General features: G+C 38.9%; 2 protein-coding genes across 2 annotated transcripts; one reads left to right on the forward strand and one right to left on the reverse strand.

The window, feature by feature from the left end:
- Window positions 1-13,793: 13,793 nt before the first annotated feature.
- On the reverse strand, window positions 13,794-18,057 carry LOC111901838 (uncharacterized). The gene is made up of 12 exons (XM_023897695.3): window positions 17,659-18,057; window positions 16,943-17,040; window positions 16,783-16,869; window positions 16,539-16,707; window positions 15,498-16,421; window positions 15,207-15,361; window positions 14,925-15,116; window positions 14,749-14,839; window positions 14,515-14,683; window positions 14,299-14,409; window positions 14,111-14,210; window positions 13,794-14,025 (listed from the first exon to the last, which is right to left on the reverse strand). The coding sequence occupies exons 1-12, from the start codon at window positions 17,869-17,871 to the stop codon at window positions 13,977-13,979; spliced, it is 2,358 nt and encodes a 785-aa protein (XP_023753463.1). The 5' UTR covers window positions 17,872-18,057; the 3' UTR covers window positions 13,794-13,976.
- Window positions 18,058-18,617: 560 nt separating this feature from the next.
- Window positions 18,618-19,112, forward strand: LOC111901890 (uncharacterized). Its single transcript, XM_023897745.2, has one exon. The coding sequence runs from the start codon at window positions 18,618-18,620 to the stop codon at window positions 19,110-19,112; it is 495 nt and encodes a 164-aa protein (XP_023753513.1).
- Window positions 19,113-21,099: the final 1,987 nt, after the last annotated feature.

Below are 21,099 nucleotides of genomic sequence, written 5' to 3' on the forward strand. Positions count from 1 at the left end.
GGCATAGATACACTCCTTTGAGGAGTTTATGGCCCAAAGTCCATTTCCTTTTGATTTTACTGCCATAAACTCATATGGAAGTGGATATTTTTGTGCTTTCAAGTCCCAAACTCATGTAGGATAGGTTCTATACATTTTTCTAAGGCTAATGAAGGCCTTAGGCACACAATGGTGCCCTTCTTTCATGTTTACAGCCCAAGAGCCTTATTAGGGCCGTAATCTCTCTAAAAGAGGGGTTTTTGATGTTTTAAAGTCCTTGATTTATGTAGGAGTAAACCTAGGTAATTGTCCAAAGCTTTAGGAGTGTTAAAAGCACTCTTTGGTCCATGTTTTTGGAGTTCACGGTCCAAGATCTTCTTGGGCCGTGAACACCTAAGCTTAGGTGTTTCTTTGATGTTTTCTTGTCTTAATTACACCTATATACAAGCCTAAGTTCGTTACATATCACGGGGGAAAGGCTAGGCATCGTTTCGGGAGTTTACCGCCCAAGAACACCTTGGGGAGTAAACTCCTAAATCTAGTTGTTTATCTATGTAATCTATGTTATTAACACATTATAAGCTATATAACACTACTAGAGAGAGGTACTCACGATTTGGGATGAAAACCCGAAGATCCGTGAGAGAGAAAATGGCTTTTCTCTAGTTGTAAATGTAAATAATGAATGAAATTGTTTCAGAATTCTATTTATAGTCCTGAGATTTTTGGCAGAAAATATTTTATTCCCGAAATGATCTCTAATATAAAAGTGTTGGAATAACAGTGTTGCACAAAACCCTAGTGCATCCACTCTCCTGATATTTCCTAAAGTGTAACCCTGAATTACTCAAACTTATATGAAAAAGTCAGAAAATTTACCGTGACTGTTATAACTTCTATTGAAGTGATATTGTCAGAATGGAAATTTCGGGTTGTCACATCATCCCCACGTTAGAAGGAATTTCGTCCCGAAATTAGAATTTAAGCAATTAAGAAGTTACAAATAACTAAGCGAAAAGATGAGGGTATTTCAGTTTCATCTGATCCTCTCGTTCCCAAGTGAATTCCGGTCCTCGCTTTGCGTTCCAGCGAACCTTCACTATTGGGATACGGCTCTGCTTTGTTTGCTTAACCTCTCGGTCCATGATCTCTACTGGTTCCTCCACGAAGTTGAGGCTCTCGTTGATGTCGATCTCGTCGAGTGGAATAACAAGAGTCTCGTCGGACAGACACTTTTTCAAGTTCGAGACGTGGAAGGTAGGATGTACGTTACTGAGTTCGTGCGGTAGGTTGAGTTTGTAAGCTACAGGGCCGATTCTCGCGAGAATCTCGAAAGGCCCTATGTATATTGGATTGAGCTTCCCACGCTTTCCAAAGCGTATTAAGCCCTTCCAGGGTGAGACCTTTAGTAAGACTCGGTCGCCCACCTGGAATTCCAACGGTTTCCTTCGCTTGTCCGCGTAGCTTTTCTGTCGGTCTCTAGAGGATTTCAATCGTTCACGGATTTGAACGATCTTCTCTGTCGTTTCCCGAATGATCTCCGGACCCGTGAGAGTGCTTTCGGGAACTCGTCCCTTAGACAACTGGGTATCACCCACCTCAGCCCAGCACAGAAGGGATCTGCACTTTCGGCCATAAAGGGCCTCGAATGGAGCTGCATTTATGCTCGTGTGATAACTATTGTTGTAGGAAAATTCGACGAGGGGTAAATGGATATCCCAAGCTTTCCCAAAGTCGATCACACAGGCTCGCAACATATCTTCTAAGGTTTGGATAGTTCTCTCACTTTGCCCATCGGTCTGTGGATGGTAGTTCGTACTCATGTCCAGCCTAGTTCCTAGGGAACTTTGTAACGACTGCCAGAACCTCGAAGTGAATCTACTATCTCTATCTAAGATAATGGATATAGGAACACCGTGCAGTCTTACAATCTCCCTAATGTATGTTCGTGTGAGTTTCTCCATCTTGTCTGTTTCTTTGATTGGCAAGAAGTGTGCAGACTTGGTCAGTCTATCGACGATGACCCATATGGAATCAAGTCCACCCGTTGTCTTGGGCAACTTGGTTATGAAGTCCATAGTGATCCGCTCCCACTTCCATTCTGGTATCTCCGGTTGTTGTAGAAGACCGGAGGGTTTCTGGTATTCGACCTTCACCTTCGCACAAGTAAGGCACTTACTTACGAAGGTAGCAATATCTGCTTTCATGTTAGGCCACCAGTATAACTTTTTAAGATCCAGATACATCTTATCTGAACCTGGGTGGACGGAATAACGAGTTTTGTGAGCTTCAGTCATGACCAAGTCTCTGAAGCCACCGTGTTTCGGTGTCCAGATCTGATTCATGAGGTATAAGGCTCCGCCACCCTTGACTTCCAAGTTCTTATCCATCCCTCTAAGGGATTCACCAGTCACGTTTTCAGGTTTCAAAGCGTCAAGTTGAGCCTCCTTAATTTGCGTGGACAAGTGTGAATGGATAGTTAGAGTCAAAGATTTGACTCTACGACCAGTATATTCTTTCCGACTCAGGGCGTCGTCTACTACATTGGCTTTACCCAGATGATAACGAATTTCGCACTCGTAATCACTGAGTAGCTCTACCCACCGTCGATGTCTCATGTTGAGCTCTTTCTGGTCGAAGATGTGTTGTAGACTCTTGTGGTCTGTAAAGATCATGCTTTTTGTACCATACAGGTAGTGTCTCCAGATCTTCAGAGCAAATACGACTGCTCCTAGTTCAAGATCATGGGTGGTGTAGTTAACCTCATGTGTTTTCAGCTGTCTCGAGGCATGGGCTATGACTTTACCTCGCTGCATCATAACGCATCCGAGTCCTTGATTGGATGCATCGCAATAGACAACGAAGTCCTCTATCCCTTCGGGGAGGGATAGTATCGGTGCGGTGCACAAGGCTCGTTTGAGCGTTTGGAACGCTCTTTCCTGTTTCTCTTCCCAGTCAAAGGCCACGCCTTTCTGGTTCAGGGTTGTAAGAGGTTTCGCTATGCTGGAGAAGTTCTGAATGAACCTGCGATAGTAGCCAGCGAGACCTAGAAATTGACAAATTTCTGTAGGTGTCTTCGGTGCTGACCAGTTCTCAATGGCCTTGATTTTGGAAGGGTCGACGTGTATTCCCTCTTCGCTAACAACATGGCCCAAAAATTCGACTCGTCGAATCCAAAATTCACACTTGGAGAACTTCGCATAGAGCTTCTCCGCTCGCAATGTTTCTAAGACTCTACGGAGATGTTGACTATGTTCCTCCTTACTTCGAGAGTAGATAAGTATGTCATCTATGAAGACAATGACGAACTGATCCAAGTAATGACGACACACCCTATTCATCAGATCCATGAATATTGCGGGCGCATTGGTTAATCCGAACGGCATCACCACAAACTCATAGTGCCCATAACGAGTTCGGAAGGCTGTCTTGGGAACATCCTCCTCTAACACTCGTAGTTGGTGATATCTGGATCGTAGATCTATCTTCGAGAAGTAGTTGGCTCCTTGAAGTTGATCAAATAAATTGTCACTGTGGGGCAAAGGATAACGATTTTTAATGGTAAGCTTGTTGAGTTCTCTATAGTCGATGCACATGCGAAACGATCCATCCTTCTTCTTGACGAACAAGACCGGTGCTCCCCATGGTGAGAAGCTTGGCCTAATGAATCCTTTCTTGAGAAGTTCGTTAAGTTGACTGGAAAGTTCCTGCATCTCGGCCGGTGCCAGACGATAAGGAGATTTGGCTACGGGGGTAGCTCCTGGCACTAAGTTGATTCTGAACTCGACTTGGCATTGTGGTGGTAAACCAGGAAGTTCTTCTGGGAAGATGTCGGGAAAGTCGCGTACTTCGGGGATTTTCTGAATGTCTTTCACCTCTTGACTTGTATCGACAACGTGTGCAAGGAATGCATGGTATTCCTTTCGTAAGCACTTTTGGGCTTGAATGCACGAAATGATGCGAAGGCTCGTACTAGGTTTGTCGCCATAGATAACTAATGTTTCGTTGTTAGGGAGGTTAAGACGAACTGCTTTTTCAAAGCAGATGATGTCGGCACGAAGAAGACTCAACCAATCCATGCCGATGATAACGTCGAAACATTAAATTGGGAGTGGCATGAGATCTATCTTGAAAGTATGGCCATCTAAAGTTAAGGTACAACCTACGTATATGCAGTTTGTACTCTCTGTTTTCCCGTTAGCCATTTCTACCGTGAATGAATTATCTAATGCACATGGTTTTTGTTTAAGCAAGTGTGCAAATTGTGACTTACGAAGCTTTTCTCTGCTCCACTGTCGAAAAGTATGCAAGCATATGAGTTATCGAGGAGAAACGTACCAGTAACTATCGTAGGATCATCTACTGCTTCCTCGTGGCCTAGGGCCATAACTCTTCCTACCCCTCCAGTCATCCCCGCTTTAGGGCAGTTCCTCTTGTAGTGGCCCACTTTGCCACAACCGTAGCAAGTTTGGCCCATACCGGCGTTAGGAACCTGGGCGGCCTGAGCTGTTGGAGTCTGGCAGAAATGGACTGTGTGCCCCTTCCTGTTGCAGTTAGTGCATTGCATCTCCCTGCAAGGTCCGCGGTGGTGGAAGCTGCATTTGTTGCACTTCGAGAGAGATCCAACATAAGTTTTTACTGGTAAGGGGTTCGCAGGGACAACGGGAGTTACCGTGGCAGCATTGATTGCCACAATTTGTTGTCTTTTAGAAGCCCCTCTTTTCCTTTTAGACCACTCTTTCTTGTTGTTGTTGACCTTTTGTGGTACAGGTGCAGGGATTTTTGGGTTCTGAGGTTTCCTGTGATGTATGAGAGATTGTGCCATTTCCTTGACACTATCAAAAGTGATAGGCCTGGAAGCTAACAAACTTGACTGGATCTGGGGCGACAGTCCCCAGATATATCTCTCTATCTTCTTGCTCTCGAGAGCAACCATATCAGGGCATAGGTTTGCCAGATCACAGAACCTATTTGTGTAGGTTATGATGTCGGATCCAACCATTTGTAGACCCCAGAATTCCTGCTCGAGTTTTTGTACTTCACCTCGAGGACAGTACTCTTTCATCAGCATGTCCTTCAACTTTTCCCAGCTCATGGAATACGCCACCACCAAATTCAGATACTTAACATGGCCGTTCCACCATGTTAGTGCTCTGTCAGAGAAGGTACAAGCTGCAAACTTGACCTTGTTTCCTTCTTGGCAAGCACAGATTTCAAAGACAGATTCCATCTTTTCAATCCATTGCCTTAACACCATCACCCCACCCGTACCATTGAAGCTGCGGGGCTTGGCGTTTGTGAAGTCTTTATAGGTGCATTCCTGAGGGTGTCCATGGCTTTCGCCGTGGTTCGAGGGAGGTGCACCTGATCCCAATCCACTAGGGACAGGAGCGTTGATTGCTGACACAGCAGCTGCAGCTGCTGCTGTGAAAGCTGCCTGGAACATATTGGCATTGAAAGGAGTAGGTGGTTGAAGAGGTTGAGATGGTGGTGGAGGTGGTGGTATCAGTGCTTCGTTGTTTGGCTTACGCCTGGGATTTCTGCGAGGCGGCATCTTTAACTATACGATTAAAAGATGACAACATGGATAAGAATAAATGAATAATGAATGTGTCTCATGGACTAACTCCCATAGTCCAACAACAGAATGAATAGTATGACTAAATGAAGATGATAGAATTTGGATAATAATTTCCATATGATTAGATATCTGTCAATAATACTGGAATTACAGATGTAACAAGTTCGGGAAAAATGGCCTAGCAGTAGGCCTTACATCAACCAAGATAGGAAAATTTTTTACAGAACTAAGGCTAGATCAAGACCTAACAGGTCTAATATTTATAAAGATAGGAAAGTAGACCAAAGTTTTTACATAAACTAGGTTATATCCAAAAGATGAGTCGACGAGATTCTATCGGCGACGAGAACTGCTAGCGTGAGTCCTTGATCCCGATAGCAGACGTTCCATGTCCCTCATACGCCTGTCAGCTCTCACTTGCTGAGCTCGAAGTTCCCTAACTTCAGCTTGAGTTTCAGCAAGTTCTCTTCGCAAAGCTGCATTGCGGACCAGAGTTCTTTCATGAGCAGACTCTAGTTGGCGAATGCGGACTATGTTGACGCCATAGTTGGCATCAATCTCCTAGACTCGATTGATAGTTGATTGACCCAGTATCGTGTTCCTAGAAATCCTACGAACCATGATGGGTAGGACTCTGTCATCAGAACCTCCTTCAGTGAGGTTGTAGAAACTTCGGTCTCCGTTGTAGGGAATGGGTTGACCCTGTTCATGACTCCATGTATTCAAGTTAGTGGCCCACAGAGGAGTGGGTCCTTGAAATGCAGGACGGGGGTTCAGGTTTGGGTCTTGAGCAGCTGGGGGTAGGTTGTTGACTTCAGACTCCGAGTCAGAACTATCGGAAAAACCCTCAGCATGGTGATCATCCAAAGGGATTGGGTGATCATCTTCTGGTTCTTCCTCTAGCCATCCAGCGTTGCCTTGGTTTGGGAAATACGGATCGCCGTGATGAAATCCAGCCATTTTAATCTACGCAAGAAAAGGGATATAAGGAATAGCTAAATAGACGAACTGACTAAGATAATTATAGTAAGACCAAATACCCCTATGGTATTTCTTTATGGTTGTGTTGGTAAGTTTTTAGACTTGTTGCCACATCACAACCATTCTTAGGCATATGCTAATCACTCCTTGGACCAGCATAGTTGATCAGGCTATGTCATTCCAAAGACTGACCATATATCCCCAGGCTTACTTGTGATATTCAACAATCGTAATACTTTTGTACTTGTCATTGTGACACTGATTTTAGTATGAATGCAGGCACGTATACTTACTTAAATATTTTATTATTTAAAAATATAACTCTTAGACAGAGTGTTTTAATCCCTATGTATTTATAGTTAGTATATATTTTATGGGTTGATATACTATATTCACTATAAACAGAACTCTGATACCAATCTGTCACACCCCAAAACCAAGAACGGCGGAAACGTTCCGGGTTGGAGGACGTCATGTACAGTATCATAACAGTGTAAAATAGTAAACAAGCAACAACATCATCCATTGCATTATAAGTAAAGTTTTAATACATGTGTGTTCTTTCATTGTAATAAGACACCAAAAATAAATAATCAAAATAAAAGACGAGACTTGTCTGTGCTCCGTCTTCTCAAAACATGGCCATCGTACATGTCTACTGGTGACCTGAGAATACAAGTTATTTTGAAAGAGAGTATCAGCTTTAAAGCTGGTGAATTCATAAGTATTTAAGTGTCATTATCTTGTTTTTGAAAAGCTGTTATGAATACCATGTAAATCTTTAAATGAAAATGTTGATATAAGTATGAAAAACCCTAGGAAATCCCTTATTTCCTATTAGTTTGAGATGTAGTCTTCTACCAAGACCCGAATGTTTTTGTAAGTAAAATGATAGTTTTCCCTTTCTGTTGACTAGTACTAAAAGTACTTAGTCTAACTCCTCGTTTATGTGAATGTATCACAAAATAAAGTAAATAGGAAAATGTACAAATGTAAGTGTTATCCTTTGGTACCAAGACTAACACGACATCGCGGTAAGCGAAATGTATAACCTAATGAACATCCGAAGATTGTCCAATTATCCTCTGTAGCAGCAGCAGGGGGAAGGAAGGGTTAGTCCCGTAATCGATGTTCCTAGTATAAGTATTAACCGTAGACCTCCGTAGATGGTCATCAACCACTGGTGCTAATCAGCTGGGATTCGGAATGGTTAGTCCCACCTAGATATCCCGTTGAACTGGGATAGACAGGACAATTTACACAGAAAGTACTAATAAATCATCCTAGTAACTCTAGGTACATGTATCCATGTAAGTGTATACAGGAAAATGTATCTATGAAATGGTACTCATGTAATGTGTTCATGTAAACGTACTCATGTATCAGGTAAGTATATGTAAATGTACTCATGTATCAGGTAATGTACTGGTATAGACTCATGAATGAACTGACTCTTGTGTGATTCCTTGTAATAGGAATAATGTTTTGTATCTTCTAATTATCCCTATGATAATTAACTGGAAGGTAATTGGTTGCTCAAGCAAGTTTATACACCCTTGTTACACAAGATTGTGGGAAAACTGAATGAAGGAATGAAAACTATAACATCAATACATATATACGAACATATGTGTATAAGTGTAGTTTTGCTCAAGAAGGTAAAAATGGTTTTGTAAGACATCTGAGAGTTTTGAAACAATAATAAAAGTGACTTGATGTCATTTTAAATAAACCTTTCAAAAGTAATACATTTGATAACAAAGTATTTTTAAGATATAAAACCATTTCATGCATCACATTTTGTAGTATGTGAAATCTGTTGGATGAAAACACACAAAACCAAGAACGGCGGAAACGTTCCGGGGTGGAGGACGTCATATACAGTATCACAACAGTGTAAAATAGTAAAATAATGAATGAAATTGTTTCAGAATTCTATTTATAGTCCTGAGATTTTTGGCAAAAAATATTTTATTCCCAAAATGATCTCTAATATAAAAGAGTGTTGGAATAACAATGTTGCACAAAACCCTAGTGCTTCCACTCTCCTGATATTTCCTGAAGTGTAACCCTGAATTACTCAAACTTATATGAAAAAGTCTGAAAATTTACCGTGACTGTTATAACTTCTATTGAAGTGATATTGTTTGTACAGAATGGAAATTTCGGATTGTCACAGCAAGTCTGGGGTGACAAATGTCATAACATTTCCGACGCCTGAAGAACGTCGTTTCAGGCCACCTAGGTCATAGCATGGTTATAATAACTCACATTAATTATTAACAAACATAGAATTTATGGGGATTTCACTGAAATCAAACGAGTTTATGTCGATTTTAACTTGCATTATTTACTATAAGTAAGGAAAGATACTTATACATTTCGGTCTTTGGGATTTTAAGTCTACATTTGCACATTAAGGAAAATATTGGATTTTCTGGAACGAATACCACTTTTACAAGAAAAGGTTTTCATAACTACATACCAGTGCTTATGAACTCACCAACCTTTGTGTTGACACTTTTTCAAACTACTTGTATTCTCAGGAAATCACTAAACAGGTAACCAAGTGCTTTTGAGGATGGGACGTTAAGGCGTCATACATTTCACATTTTTGTCAACATATTGTAATTGATTTGGAAACATGTAATTCATACAATGATGTAACTCTTTCAATTATATATATATATATATATATATATATATATATGTTGGTTGTGTTTACTTAAATCACTATTGCAAATGTTGTTATGATACTATACATGAAGTCCTCCACCCCCGGACGTTTCCGCCATCCTTGGTTTGGGGGTGTGACACCTCGCTTCTGACCTCGTCATTCAGCAGCTAGCCGTCGCCGCCGCTTGTTCAACCATCAAAGGAGGCTGTTTCATTGCTTTTCCCTCCGACTGCCATGAACCACCGTGAGGTGGTTGTGATTGGGAGTGTTTCCCTTGTTTAGCTCGGGTTCGTGGGTGCGTTCATGCTCTCTGTTGGCCAGAAAAATGTGGGAACCACCATGGAATCCCACCATGGTGGCCATTACCTTTTTGTTGCCGTGTAACCTTCCTTCTGCCTGATCTTGAAACCACCAGCCACCTCCACAAGCTTGTGTATGGGTGTGTAACCTAGTAGATCAGTGGTGTTTATTTTCATAAGGTTGCGGTGGTTTGGTTAGCTGGAAAAGCCGTCACCACCACCGTGAGGTGGTGGCTGCCGCCAAGCACCACCGCCGGCCACAATGGTGTGGCTGTGTGTGTAGTAGTTAGTGTATGTTAGTGAGTGTGGGTATTATTTTTTTGGATAAAACCTTGTAATTGTAATTAACATGAATAATAAAAATAATAGTAACCACCGCCGTAAGGTGGTGGCCGCCGCCATGTGTCGCCGTAAACCACCACTACCCGAGGTGGTAGTGGGTGGTGCCCCGCAAGCGAAACCCTAATAGGCCTAGCCAAAACCCTAATGGGTTTATAGATTAATTTTCGGCCTATTGGGCCATGTTTAGATGAAACCCTAATTGTAAGTATTTGGGCCTTGGACTTATTGGGCCCACTTGTGGGCCATTGGGATTGGATTGTGAATTAAGCCCAAATTATTCCATGCCATTTATCTAATAGAGTAAAGGAATTAATGGATCAAGTCCTTAATAGTCTAATTGAGAAAATCCTAATATTTAAGAATTTATTAGGACACACACGAGAATTATTTAATAAGTGAAATATTAAATAATAATCATTGGAAGAAATTAATCTAAGCAATAATGGACTTAATGGATTAAGTCCTTAGTTGATTAAGTCCTTTGTGGGTTAAGCCCTTAATGGGTTAAGTGAGAAACACTTAACCCAAATCGCCATTTTATGAAAAACCCTAATTTCACTTGGGTATATTATTGGGCCTTAATGATTGGGTTATTAATGGACGGCCATCGTAGAATAATCAAATGGACTAGGGTAATTAATTGGGCTTCAGGTAAGGCCCAAATGGAAGATTGGGCCCAATTTTCCAAATTGGGCCATAGTTTGGGCCTAGAGAGTTGTATGATATTGGGCCCTTAGAATGGGACATGTTGGACTGGACTAGACAATTGGGCCTTAAGGGAAGCCCATGTAGAGGTTTGGGCCTAATTTAGAAAATTGGGCCATATGTTGGGCTTTGATCCCTAGTTGACTTTGGGCCTATGGATTGGACCCTAGGCTTGGGTAAGCCAAGCTTGGGGTAATGTAGTAATTATCCAAAGTATGTAATTATATTTATGTAGTGAAACCCAATTATTAATTGGGTGTTACTTTGATGTTGACAGATCGGGAATATGTCATCTAGCAGTTGGGGTCGAGTCTGCGGGACTTCAGCAGTGTGGGATTGAGTCTGTGGGACTTCAGCAGTGTGAGGTGAGTTTTCCTTCCAGTAGGAACGAGTCTACGGCCACAATGCTGGCCCGTTTAGTTAGCAGTAGTCCCAGACTTCAATCCGATGCAGTAGTTCAGTGTGCTTGATGTCTTTGTGATTCAAGCATGTCTATGTGTTATGTGTTCCGGACTTCGGTCTGAAGCAGTATGCAGTATATGTGCTTATGCCAGTTGATATGTCTATGTTATGCTATGTTATGCTCATTCAGTTCCGGACTTCGGTCCGATGCAGTTAGTTCCGGACTTCGGCCCGATACAGGGGACAAGGTCCCAGTTAGTTCCGGACTTCGGTCCGATGTAATTTCCGGACTTCGGTCTGATGCAGAGGGCAAGGCCCTGGTTAGTTTCGGACTTCGGTCCGATACAGTTTCCGGACTTCGGTCTGATGCAGTTTCCGGACTCCGGTCTGATGCAGTGGGCTAGGCCCAATAGTTGTTTATGTGTTATTGTATGGTATGTGGTAGTTTGGGGGAGCTCACTAAGCTTCGTGCTTACAATTTCAGGTACCCAGTTTACAAAAGAGGAGCTCGGGAAGATTGCAGTGCACACAACATTTGTTCAGCCTGGGATGTTTATGCTCTGATATACTTGACAGTTGTTATAATATTTTGAGATACATTGCTTATGATTTTTATATGAGGTTTATTGACTATGGTTTTTATTATTAAATTAAACGAAATTTTCAGACTGTGTTTTTGGGATGTTACAATGGTTGTATCAAAAATGTTATTGATCTGAAAGTAACCTGCATGTCATGTCGGATTTTGAATAGGCTAATTGAATCATTTTTAGAATACAGGCATGAAGCTAAATTCATTCAATAAATAGTTGAAGAACTTTCACTAGAGTTGTGTTCTATAAGTTTCAATGTTGATGAAAAGTTAGTAGGAATAGAGACCCGGATCAAAGATCTTGCACCATCTTTAGGAATTGGTTGTGATGATGTCTGAAAAGTTAATTCATGATGTCAATTTGTTATCTGATAAGGAAGCAATTTGCCTGTTTAATAGGTATGCTTTTAGGAGAGAGATTCCAATTCAAGAATATGAAAAGCAATCAAGACAAGTTGTGCGTTATAGGGCTGGTCTTCCTTTGACAATCAAAGTTTTGGGTTCGTTTCTTTGTGGTAAAAATGAGCTTGAGTGGATAGATGCCCTAGAACGATCAAAAATAATACCGTTAACAGAGACTTTGAAAAAATTGGAACTAAGCTATATTACTCTAAAGTAGGGATGAGCATACGACCCGTTGGACCGGACCGAACCGGAAGAAACCCGGGACCGGACCCGGACCCGGACCGAACCGGATTTTCATGTTAGCGGGCTGGTTTTCGGGTTTTGCTTTTATCAATATTCGGGTTTCGGGTTTGGCCCGGACCGAACCCGATATAAGGGACTTAACCCGGACCGGACCGGAAAGCCAAAGATTATTATTTTTCCTTTTTAAAGTATTGTTTTTTTTATAAAAAAAAGTGCAGTTTTTTTTATTAAAAAAGTTTTTTCTTGTTAAAAATGCTGTTTTTTTAACAAATAATGCAGTTTTTTTCAAAAAATAGTGCAGTTTTTTATAAAATGAGCTGTTTTTTATAAATAAAGCTGCTAAATGCAGTTTTTTTAATAACTTGTGCAGTTTTTATAAAAGGGACTGTTTTTTAATGTATTTTTATAAGTAAAAGTTGTTAAATACAGATTTTTAATAAATAATGCAGTTTTTTTATTAGTAATGTAGTTTTTTTTAAATAATGTTTGTAATTTTTTATGTAGACACCTCATTTGCACATGATTTAAGTAGAGTCCTACAACGTATGATTTTGCAGTTAATATTCCTTGCAAAGTTCAAAACAAAAACGTAGGTTTTGCCGGTTTTGTGAAAACTGTTGGTACAAACTGCTTTATGGAAAATTATAGATGTTGATCAACATCTACAAATGTGTTCACCAAAAGTGCATCTTTTGTCACATGATCTCCGGACATGCGTAAAAAATACAAGTATTGATGTTCAATAGAAAAGTTGAATGATTTCATGTGTTTTGATGTAAACAACAAAGATAGGAAACACATTTTGTAACCCAAAACTTTATCGGACGGAAACTGTAAACAACACTGCCAAAGTCTAATTTGGTCCAAAACCCGAAACCCGGTTTGGTACCCGGAACCAGACCGGACTGAACCCGGCCCCGATACACTTTAAATCGGTCCGGTTTTCGGGTTAGTTAATTCATGATCTTCAGTCTTCAGGTTTTCGGTCTTCGGGCTGGTCCAGTCCAAGTCCAGCCCGTTGCTCATCCCTACTCTATACTCTAGAGGAGGATTACAAGAAAATGTTTCTAGATGTTGCATGCATCATGAAAGGTTGGCAAAAAGATGATGTAATCAAAGCACACTCGAAAGCTGTTGATTTCATGCTAGAAGGCAGGAATCTTCAGGAGCTAATTTTGTTGCCTACAAAGATTAAGAATCCACCGGAGAGCATTTGTATGTTTAAACATCTAAAATCTCTCAAACTTTTTCTTGTTCATTGCTTGCAAAGATAAAACATCTTCCAAATAGCATTTGTATGTTGCAAACATGGTTCTTGCATTGTCATTTTGGTATCAAATACTTTAATGGCCTCATTTTGTACATAAAGTTGATCAACTTGTTAAACATCACTTAATAAAATCATCTTTTTTGCAATTATCCCTAAAATCAAGCTCAATATCATTAGCTTTTTTAGAAAAGTTAAATACAATAAATAACAATATAATATCAATAATTTGTTTCCAAAAAACATCTTAATTTCATTTTCTTCCTCTTACAAAGTATCATATTTTAAAAAAAAAAATCTACCCGATTAATTAAATATAATGATCACAAGAAGATTAAACTCATGTAGTTTGAAGAACCGAAATATAGTTAGGTTACAAAACATTTGCAACTACTCCACCTATACATGTAGAAAACACAAACACAAAAGGTCTCATTCAAGGATTACAACATATTAAAAAAAAACTAAAACCTAATAAAAGATGTAAATAAAACATAAACATTTTACACCAACTTCATCGCATAGTTTTTATACCCTTTTACAATTCTCAACCTACACAATAACACAACCAATTTTAAAAAAATATAACAATTATAATTGTAAAAAAATAAATTACTATTAATAAAAAAATAGTTACCTCAATGAATTTATATGTTTCTCAACCAAATCCATCTGTTCACCGTCATATTCAGTCCATTTATCAACTGTTTCAACCGAAAGATCCCCATCTCCAATATCTGTAAATTAAGCAATAATTATAAACTTTTTATAAAAAACAGAATTTTTTATAAAATGTATGTAGAAGTAGAAAAATAATCCACTAACCTTGAAGGAGAATACCAGATTTGTCAGAACACCCTTTTAATCTCCAGAAAAAATGACCATCATTGCCCCTGAATGTTGGCTCTATTCTCACAGCATCAGGCCTCTCATTATCTAATTAACATAAAAGCAACAAGTTGGTATAAGTTAGATTCATATAAAAATAACAAATAAATAATAATATCACTATTATTATATTTTATATATAAAAATAATTACCTATGGGGACCAATTGTTTACATGCAAGCATCTCTGCATGTGCTTCAGCTGCTTCTTTTTTAATCTTGGAAACAATTTCATCATGTTCCATTAAAGTAAGAGGAGCACCTTCTCTTTGAATAATTGCTTTTGCTATATCATCTTGCATTTTTTGCTTCAAACTTTTCTCCTACAAATTTTATAAAACCATTACTACTTTCTTTCTTTTAAAAAAATTAAAACTCATTTATATACCTTTTCTCTTGCATCAGAAAGTTTACTCCTTGCTTCCTTTCTCCTTTCAACAAACTTACCATTTTGTTCATCCATCCAGTTTCTTATTTTTCTGTTGAAAATTTCCCCAACTTTAAATAAACTAAATTAATTAATCTTTAAATTTTTAACAACATGAAAAGTAATAATAATCTTACTCAGTTCCAAGAACTTCATCACATAGAAATGTTAAGACTCTAAGCTTTGTTGATGAGTCTAAAGTATCATATCCTCCAGATTTTTTATCTAAAGAATCGATTTTTTTCTCTGATAGATATGATTTAGGGATGCAAGTTTTTAAACCTTTTAACCATGAATCATTTGCATGAGTTAGTTTTAATACTGGAGATCTGAAAGAAGATGAAATATTAATATTAAAGAAAATGAAATATTGTGGTATAAGTAAATGAGGTGAATAAAGGAATGAGTAAGTGTTATACTCTGATTCTGATTCCGATTCAGATTCCAATTGTATAACAGAAAGCAATTGAATGTGAAACTGGATTGCTACTGAACATTTCCCACGTCTTGTACTTCTAACTTTTATTAAATCTCTTAAAACTGCTTCAGCTTGTCCTTTTTTCACATCTAAAACCTTTAAAAAAAGAAAAGATAGATGTAAAGTTTCAGTCTTTATTAACAAATAAGTAAAAATGTGGGTAGAATGATGTGATTAAAAAGAATTAATAGAAATACAAAAGTAGAATGTTGTTTCTTGATTTTGAGAGTACCTTTCCAAAAGTAGAACAGAATTCAAGAAACTGCAATGCATTACCAACATCTTCTTTTGGGAGGTCAACTCCAGCTACATTGACCAATTCACTTCCTGTTGGCAAAGGAATGATGGGGTCAACAATGGGTTTAGTTAAGTTGAGGGCATTTTTGTCAACTTTGTTTTTTTGGTCTGTGTTTTGATCACATGTAATAACTAAGACTTCTCCATTTTCATTAACAACTTTCTTCTCTTCAGTGCTTTTCTTGATACCCTTTTGCTTTTTTTGAACACCATCAACCTTCAAAATTGGATTTTCTCCATTTGACTTTTCTAGCTTTAACTTCTTTTGTGTTATTTTCTTTGGTTTAATTGAATCAATATTCCCATTCTCTACAATCATCTCATTTGACCCTTCTACCTTCAGTTTCTTTTGTTTGGTTTTCTTTGGCTTCATTGCATCTTTATTCCCATTTTCTACAGTCGTTTCCTTTGACTCAACTGCATCAATATTCTCATTTTCTACAATTCTCTCCTTTGACTTTTCTAACTTCATTTTCTTTTGGGTTATTTTCTTTGGCTTAATAGCATCACTATTTCCATTTTCCACAATCATCTCCTTTGACTCTTCAGGCTTCAACCTTTTTTGGCTCATTTTCTTTGGCTCAACTGCATCATTGTTCCCTATTTCCAAAACTATCTCAATTGACCCTTCTGGACTTAACTTACTTTGTTTCTTTTTCTTTGGCTTAATTGCATCACTATGTCCATTTTCCAAAACTACTTCCTTTGACCCTTCTGGCTTTGGTTTCTTTTGGTTTGACTTCTTTGGTTTCTCCTTAACAGCAGATGTGATTGGGAGTGAAGGATCAGCATTTGCATCTGTCTTTCCATCAAAAAGATTTTCTTTCCCTTTGGTCTTTGGTGAAGTAACCATGACACCCTATTCAGTTTCATACAAAAAAGCAACATAAGAACTCAGATATGTTCTAGAAAACAATACATGAATTAGCATGTTGGAAACAATACATAAAGAAAAGAGAGAGGAACAGAATCACACCTCTTCTGAATTATTTTTCTTTCTTGGTGAAGCAATTGTTTCTTTCACTCTCTTGTAATTACTAACATTCTCAGCACCCTTCACATCAAGCATGTTGGAAACAGAGGAAAAACCACCTGCTTTTGCCATTACTGCAAGCATACCAGTGGGCTCATGACCACGTTTTTTCCTAAATAAACTTGCAAAGTTAATACCAATCACAATATAATATAGAAAAATGGTAATTATATCTTCATAAACATACCTACAGATGCTGCAATTGCAGGCATCTCTACACTTGGGACAACTCCATTCATCCATCAAAGCCACATCTTCAACTTTTTCTCCATACCTATAAGATAATGCATATACATTAATACCAATGCATACATTAATGTAATATTATCACAAGACATGGAGGTTACCTGTTCAAGAGGCAAGTGTTGCAATACTTGAGGGGACATGGCTTGGTTTTTGACTTGTTCTTGCAGCTTGCAAATACAGCATATGTCTTCTGTCGACACTTCAAAACATCATGCAGTTTGTTGGTAAGAAACAGAAAGATATACTTGAGACATATAGTATTTAAGTTGGATCTGAGGTTTCAAGTTAGATAATATAAGGTATAAGGGGTTTGTGGCATTTGCAAACACACATAGTGGGACAATGATTGAGAGCTACAAATTTCAGCTACACAGTTGACACTAATTCTAAATGCTTAAGAATTTCATGATATAGACTCCAATTTTTTTAAGAATTGACTCCAGATATCAACCATTACTAACGGGATCTTTGATTGTTTAATTTATAACAACATCCATATCAATCTAGCAGCTTAGATCTAAAAGGTTGACCTCAGACGTCAAAGCCAAACCTAACAAGATAAGTGTATAAAAGCATATTCACAGATCTATAGCTCATTCGTATCTCTCACCATCATTTCGTATTCTTACATCGCCCTACTGAGTTGTAACAGCGAGTTTATACTCAAAATGAGAAGCACTGTTTTCACTAATCGCAGTAACAGATTGTATTTCATGTGTGCCTTGAATCGAACTCAAAAACGTTAAAACCTAAAACCTAGGTCCAGAACGTAAACAGCAACATAATGATGCTGGTACAAAATCAAAATTAAACTTACTTGATGGCAAGTGGTTCCATTCTCAGAGTCATAAACTCGTCCACCGATGACACGAACCCCTGGATTACTGTTCCTTTTCTTCGGTTTTGAGCTGGAATTATCGACCTTGATTTCATTCTCCTCCTCGACACTGCTTCCGAGCATCTTCCGCTTCTTCTCCTTTGTCGGAGCAGATACGCTTGCTTTGGAGTTAGGGCTCGGAGCGACCGCCATTGTTGCAAAATTTTTGATGGGGTACTTTAGAAGAACTCGTAAAACGGTAGAGATTGAAAGATTTATAACATGGAATCGAGATTTTTGGAGGGATGATGGTGAATTTTCGAATTACAGTTTTGGAAATGAAGGAGGGAAAATTTTGGAGTTTTTGGGAATTTAGAGGCGGCAACTGAATTTTCGATTTTCTTCCAAAATTTTGAAGGAAGTATTTTGATGCGTGTAGGCAACTCCAAAATCCAAACCGCCTTATTAGATATTTTATTGTAAAATATGATTTATTTGGTTTAATTTTTTTTATAAAATTACTAATAATAATAATTGTTAATATATTTATAAATATAGTTGAAGGACTCTTTTTGTCATTTATCTATAATTGTTCCAAGTATTTAGTCTTTGTATGGTCTTTCTTCTGTAATGACTTTTGGTTAAATTAATTCAGATCGTTCTCATGGTATCAGATATTAGGGCTCCAAATCGCTAGGGCTTCCAGTGGCTACCAAGTTCGTCTCCTCTCACCATCTCCGGTTGACTGGTCGACTTTTGTGGTGTGTCTCATTACCACTACAACAATAGTCGATTCAATCTCTCATCGTCACCCCTGTAGCAGCTATCTCTCGTAATAACATCTGAGCAGCCATTATCTCCCCTATTTTCTGGTAAAATTGAATTCACTATACTGTTCACAAGGTTTCCACAACATTCTTCAAGTTTCTCATTCCTTTCTTGTATTTCCTTCCTAAACAATGACAACTCCTCTTGTCACACCTCGCCCAATCTCAATTACATTAGATGGATCTAATTATGTTATATGGGCTCGACATATGACAAGCTATCTTCAATCTCGCAAACTATGGAGGGTTGTTACAGGTGCAATACCTAGACCAGTTCAAAAAGAAAGGGAAGATCAAGATGCCTTTGACATTAGAGAAGAAAATTGGTTGTGTAAGAATGGAGAAATTGTCACCATTCTGTGTAATACTTCAACAACAGAAATCAATCAACAATTTGGGCTTTTTGTCACTGGTAAAGAAATATGGGATTTTCTTAAAGATAGGTATACCACCACTGATATGGCTCATCAGTATCACCTTTTGTCTGGGCTTCTTAGCAAACGTCAACAACCAGGTCAAACCATCAGTGCATTTCTATCTGAAGTACAAGTTATATGGGATCAACTGACTCTTGCGGGACCCACTTTCAAATGTCAAGAGGATGCTATGATTTCAACTACCCATTAAAAACAACAACATCTCATGATCTTATGGCGCTACAAGATCGTTATGAACCTGTTCGAGCTTCTCTCCTACATAGGTCTCCTCTTCCTACTCTTGAAGCTGCGATAGCTGAACTTATCTCAGAAGAAACCAGGTTGGGAGTTCCTACTTCATCAATTAGTTTATCCACTGATGGAGTTCTTGTTGTACCTTTCCACAAAGGCGTTCGAAACTTCACATCCAACAAAGCTCAGTTTCCACACAACAGAAAATCATCTCGGTGCTCATATTGTCATGATAATGGTCATCAACTATTGGATTGTCCAAACTGTTCTTGTATTTTTTGTCAAAAGAAACATCTTAGGCACTTTGCATCTAACTGTTTTAAGAATCCAGATCGCATCAAAAATATCACTGCAACAGTTTGTGCTCCAGATCCTTCCAATGTGCCTTTGGGGTCCTCAACAGCTCAGAGCCTCAACACTTTTACCTCTGATGATGTAATCGAGCTCATAAAACAAGTTATGTCAAGCTCCTCACCAATCATGGCCAATTCAACGGTTGCAGGTAAAGCTTGGTTATTTGATTCTGGTTGTTGCAATCACATGACCTCACAACCTGATGTATTTGTCACAAAACCCACAACTACATCTCCATCTGTTGTTACGACCGCTAATGGAACCAGTCTACCTGTTCATTACAGTGGGCATATTTCTACAGCCCAATTGTCCTTACCATATACACTTTACATCCCAAAGCTATCAGTTAACTTAATTTTAGTGGGCCAGCTTTGTGATATGGGTCTAAACACTTTATTCTCTCCTTGTGGTTGTTATGTTCAGGATCCCAGAACGAAGAAAACAATTGGGATAGGCCGTAAAGTGGGTCGGCAGTTTGAGCTAGTTTATCTCCGCAAACCACAACCTTTTGTTCACTCTTCTCTATCAGCATCTGATGGCTCTCCCAGTGATATAGATGCATGGCATTCAAGATTGGGACATATCTCTTTTGATAAACTTAAAGTTCTTACTTTATCTGGTATTTTGGGGTCGGTTAAACCTGAAAAGTTATCTTGTTTATCATGTCAATTGGGAAAACAACATGCCTTACCATTTTGTAGAAATGATGTTAATTCAGTTGCTTCTTTTGATTTGATTCATTCAGATGTGTGGGGACCTTCTCCTCTCCCTTCAATGGGAGGGTCAAAATTTTTTGTTATCTTTCTTGATGATCATACGCGATTTACTTGGATATATCTAATGAAAAACATATCTGAACTACCCCATATATACATGAATTTTGCACGTATGATCCAAACCCAGTCTGCTAAACACATAAAAGTCTTTCGTACCGACAATGCCATGGAATACAAAGAACGTTCTTTCATTGACTTCCTCCGCCAACAAGGCACCGTATCTCATTACTCTTGCCCCGGTACTTCCCAACAAAACGGTAGAGCTGAACGCAAACATCGCCATATCCTAGATACTGTGCGTACCTTACTTATCTCAGCTCAATGCCCATAACGTTTTTGGGGTGAGGCCGCCCTTTCAGCAGTCTACACCATCAATCGCCATCCAATTACACTTCTCCAGAATCAGTCTTCGTATGAAGCTTTGTATGGACAACCTCCTAACTACAATCTACTCAAAGTATGGGGTTGTGCTTGCTTTGTCTTGCTACAACCACATGAACACACCAAACTTCAACCTCGATCCTGTCTTTGTTGTTTCCTGGGATACGGCATCGAACACAAAGGCTATCGGTGTTGGGATCCTATCTCCAAACGACTTCGTATATCTCGTCATGTTGTCTTCTGGGAACACAAAATGTTCTCCTCCATTTCAACATCTCAATTGGAATATGATCATGTTCCTCCTTTCTTTACTGATACATCTGTTCAACTATTTCCGGTACAACCATCATCTTCTGTCCCACCTTCGCAGACAATTGTCGATCCTTCGTCTCCATATATGGACATGTCTTCTGCCACACCATCTCATTCCTCACC

Source organism: Lactuca sativa, chromosome 4 (assembly GCF_002870075.4).
Source record: "Lactuca sativa cultivar Salinas chromosome 4, Lsat_Salinas_v11, whole genome shotgun sequence".
Taxonomy (NCBI): domain Eukaryota; kingdom Viridiplantae; phylum Streptophyta; class Magnoliopsida; order Asterales; family Asteraceae; genus Lactuca; species Lactuca sativa.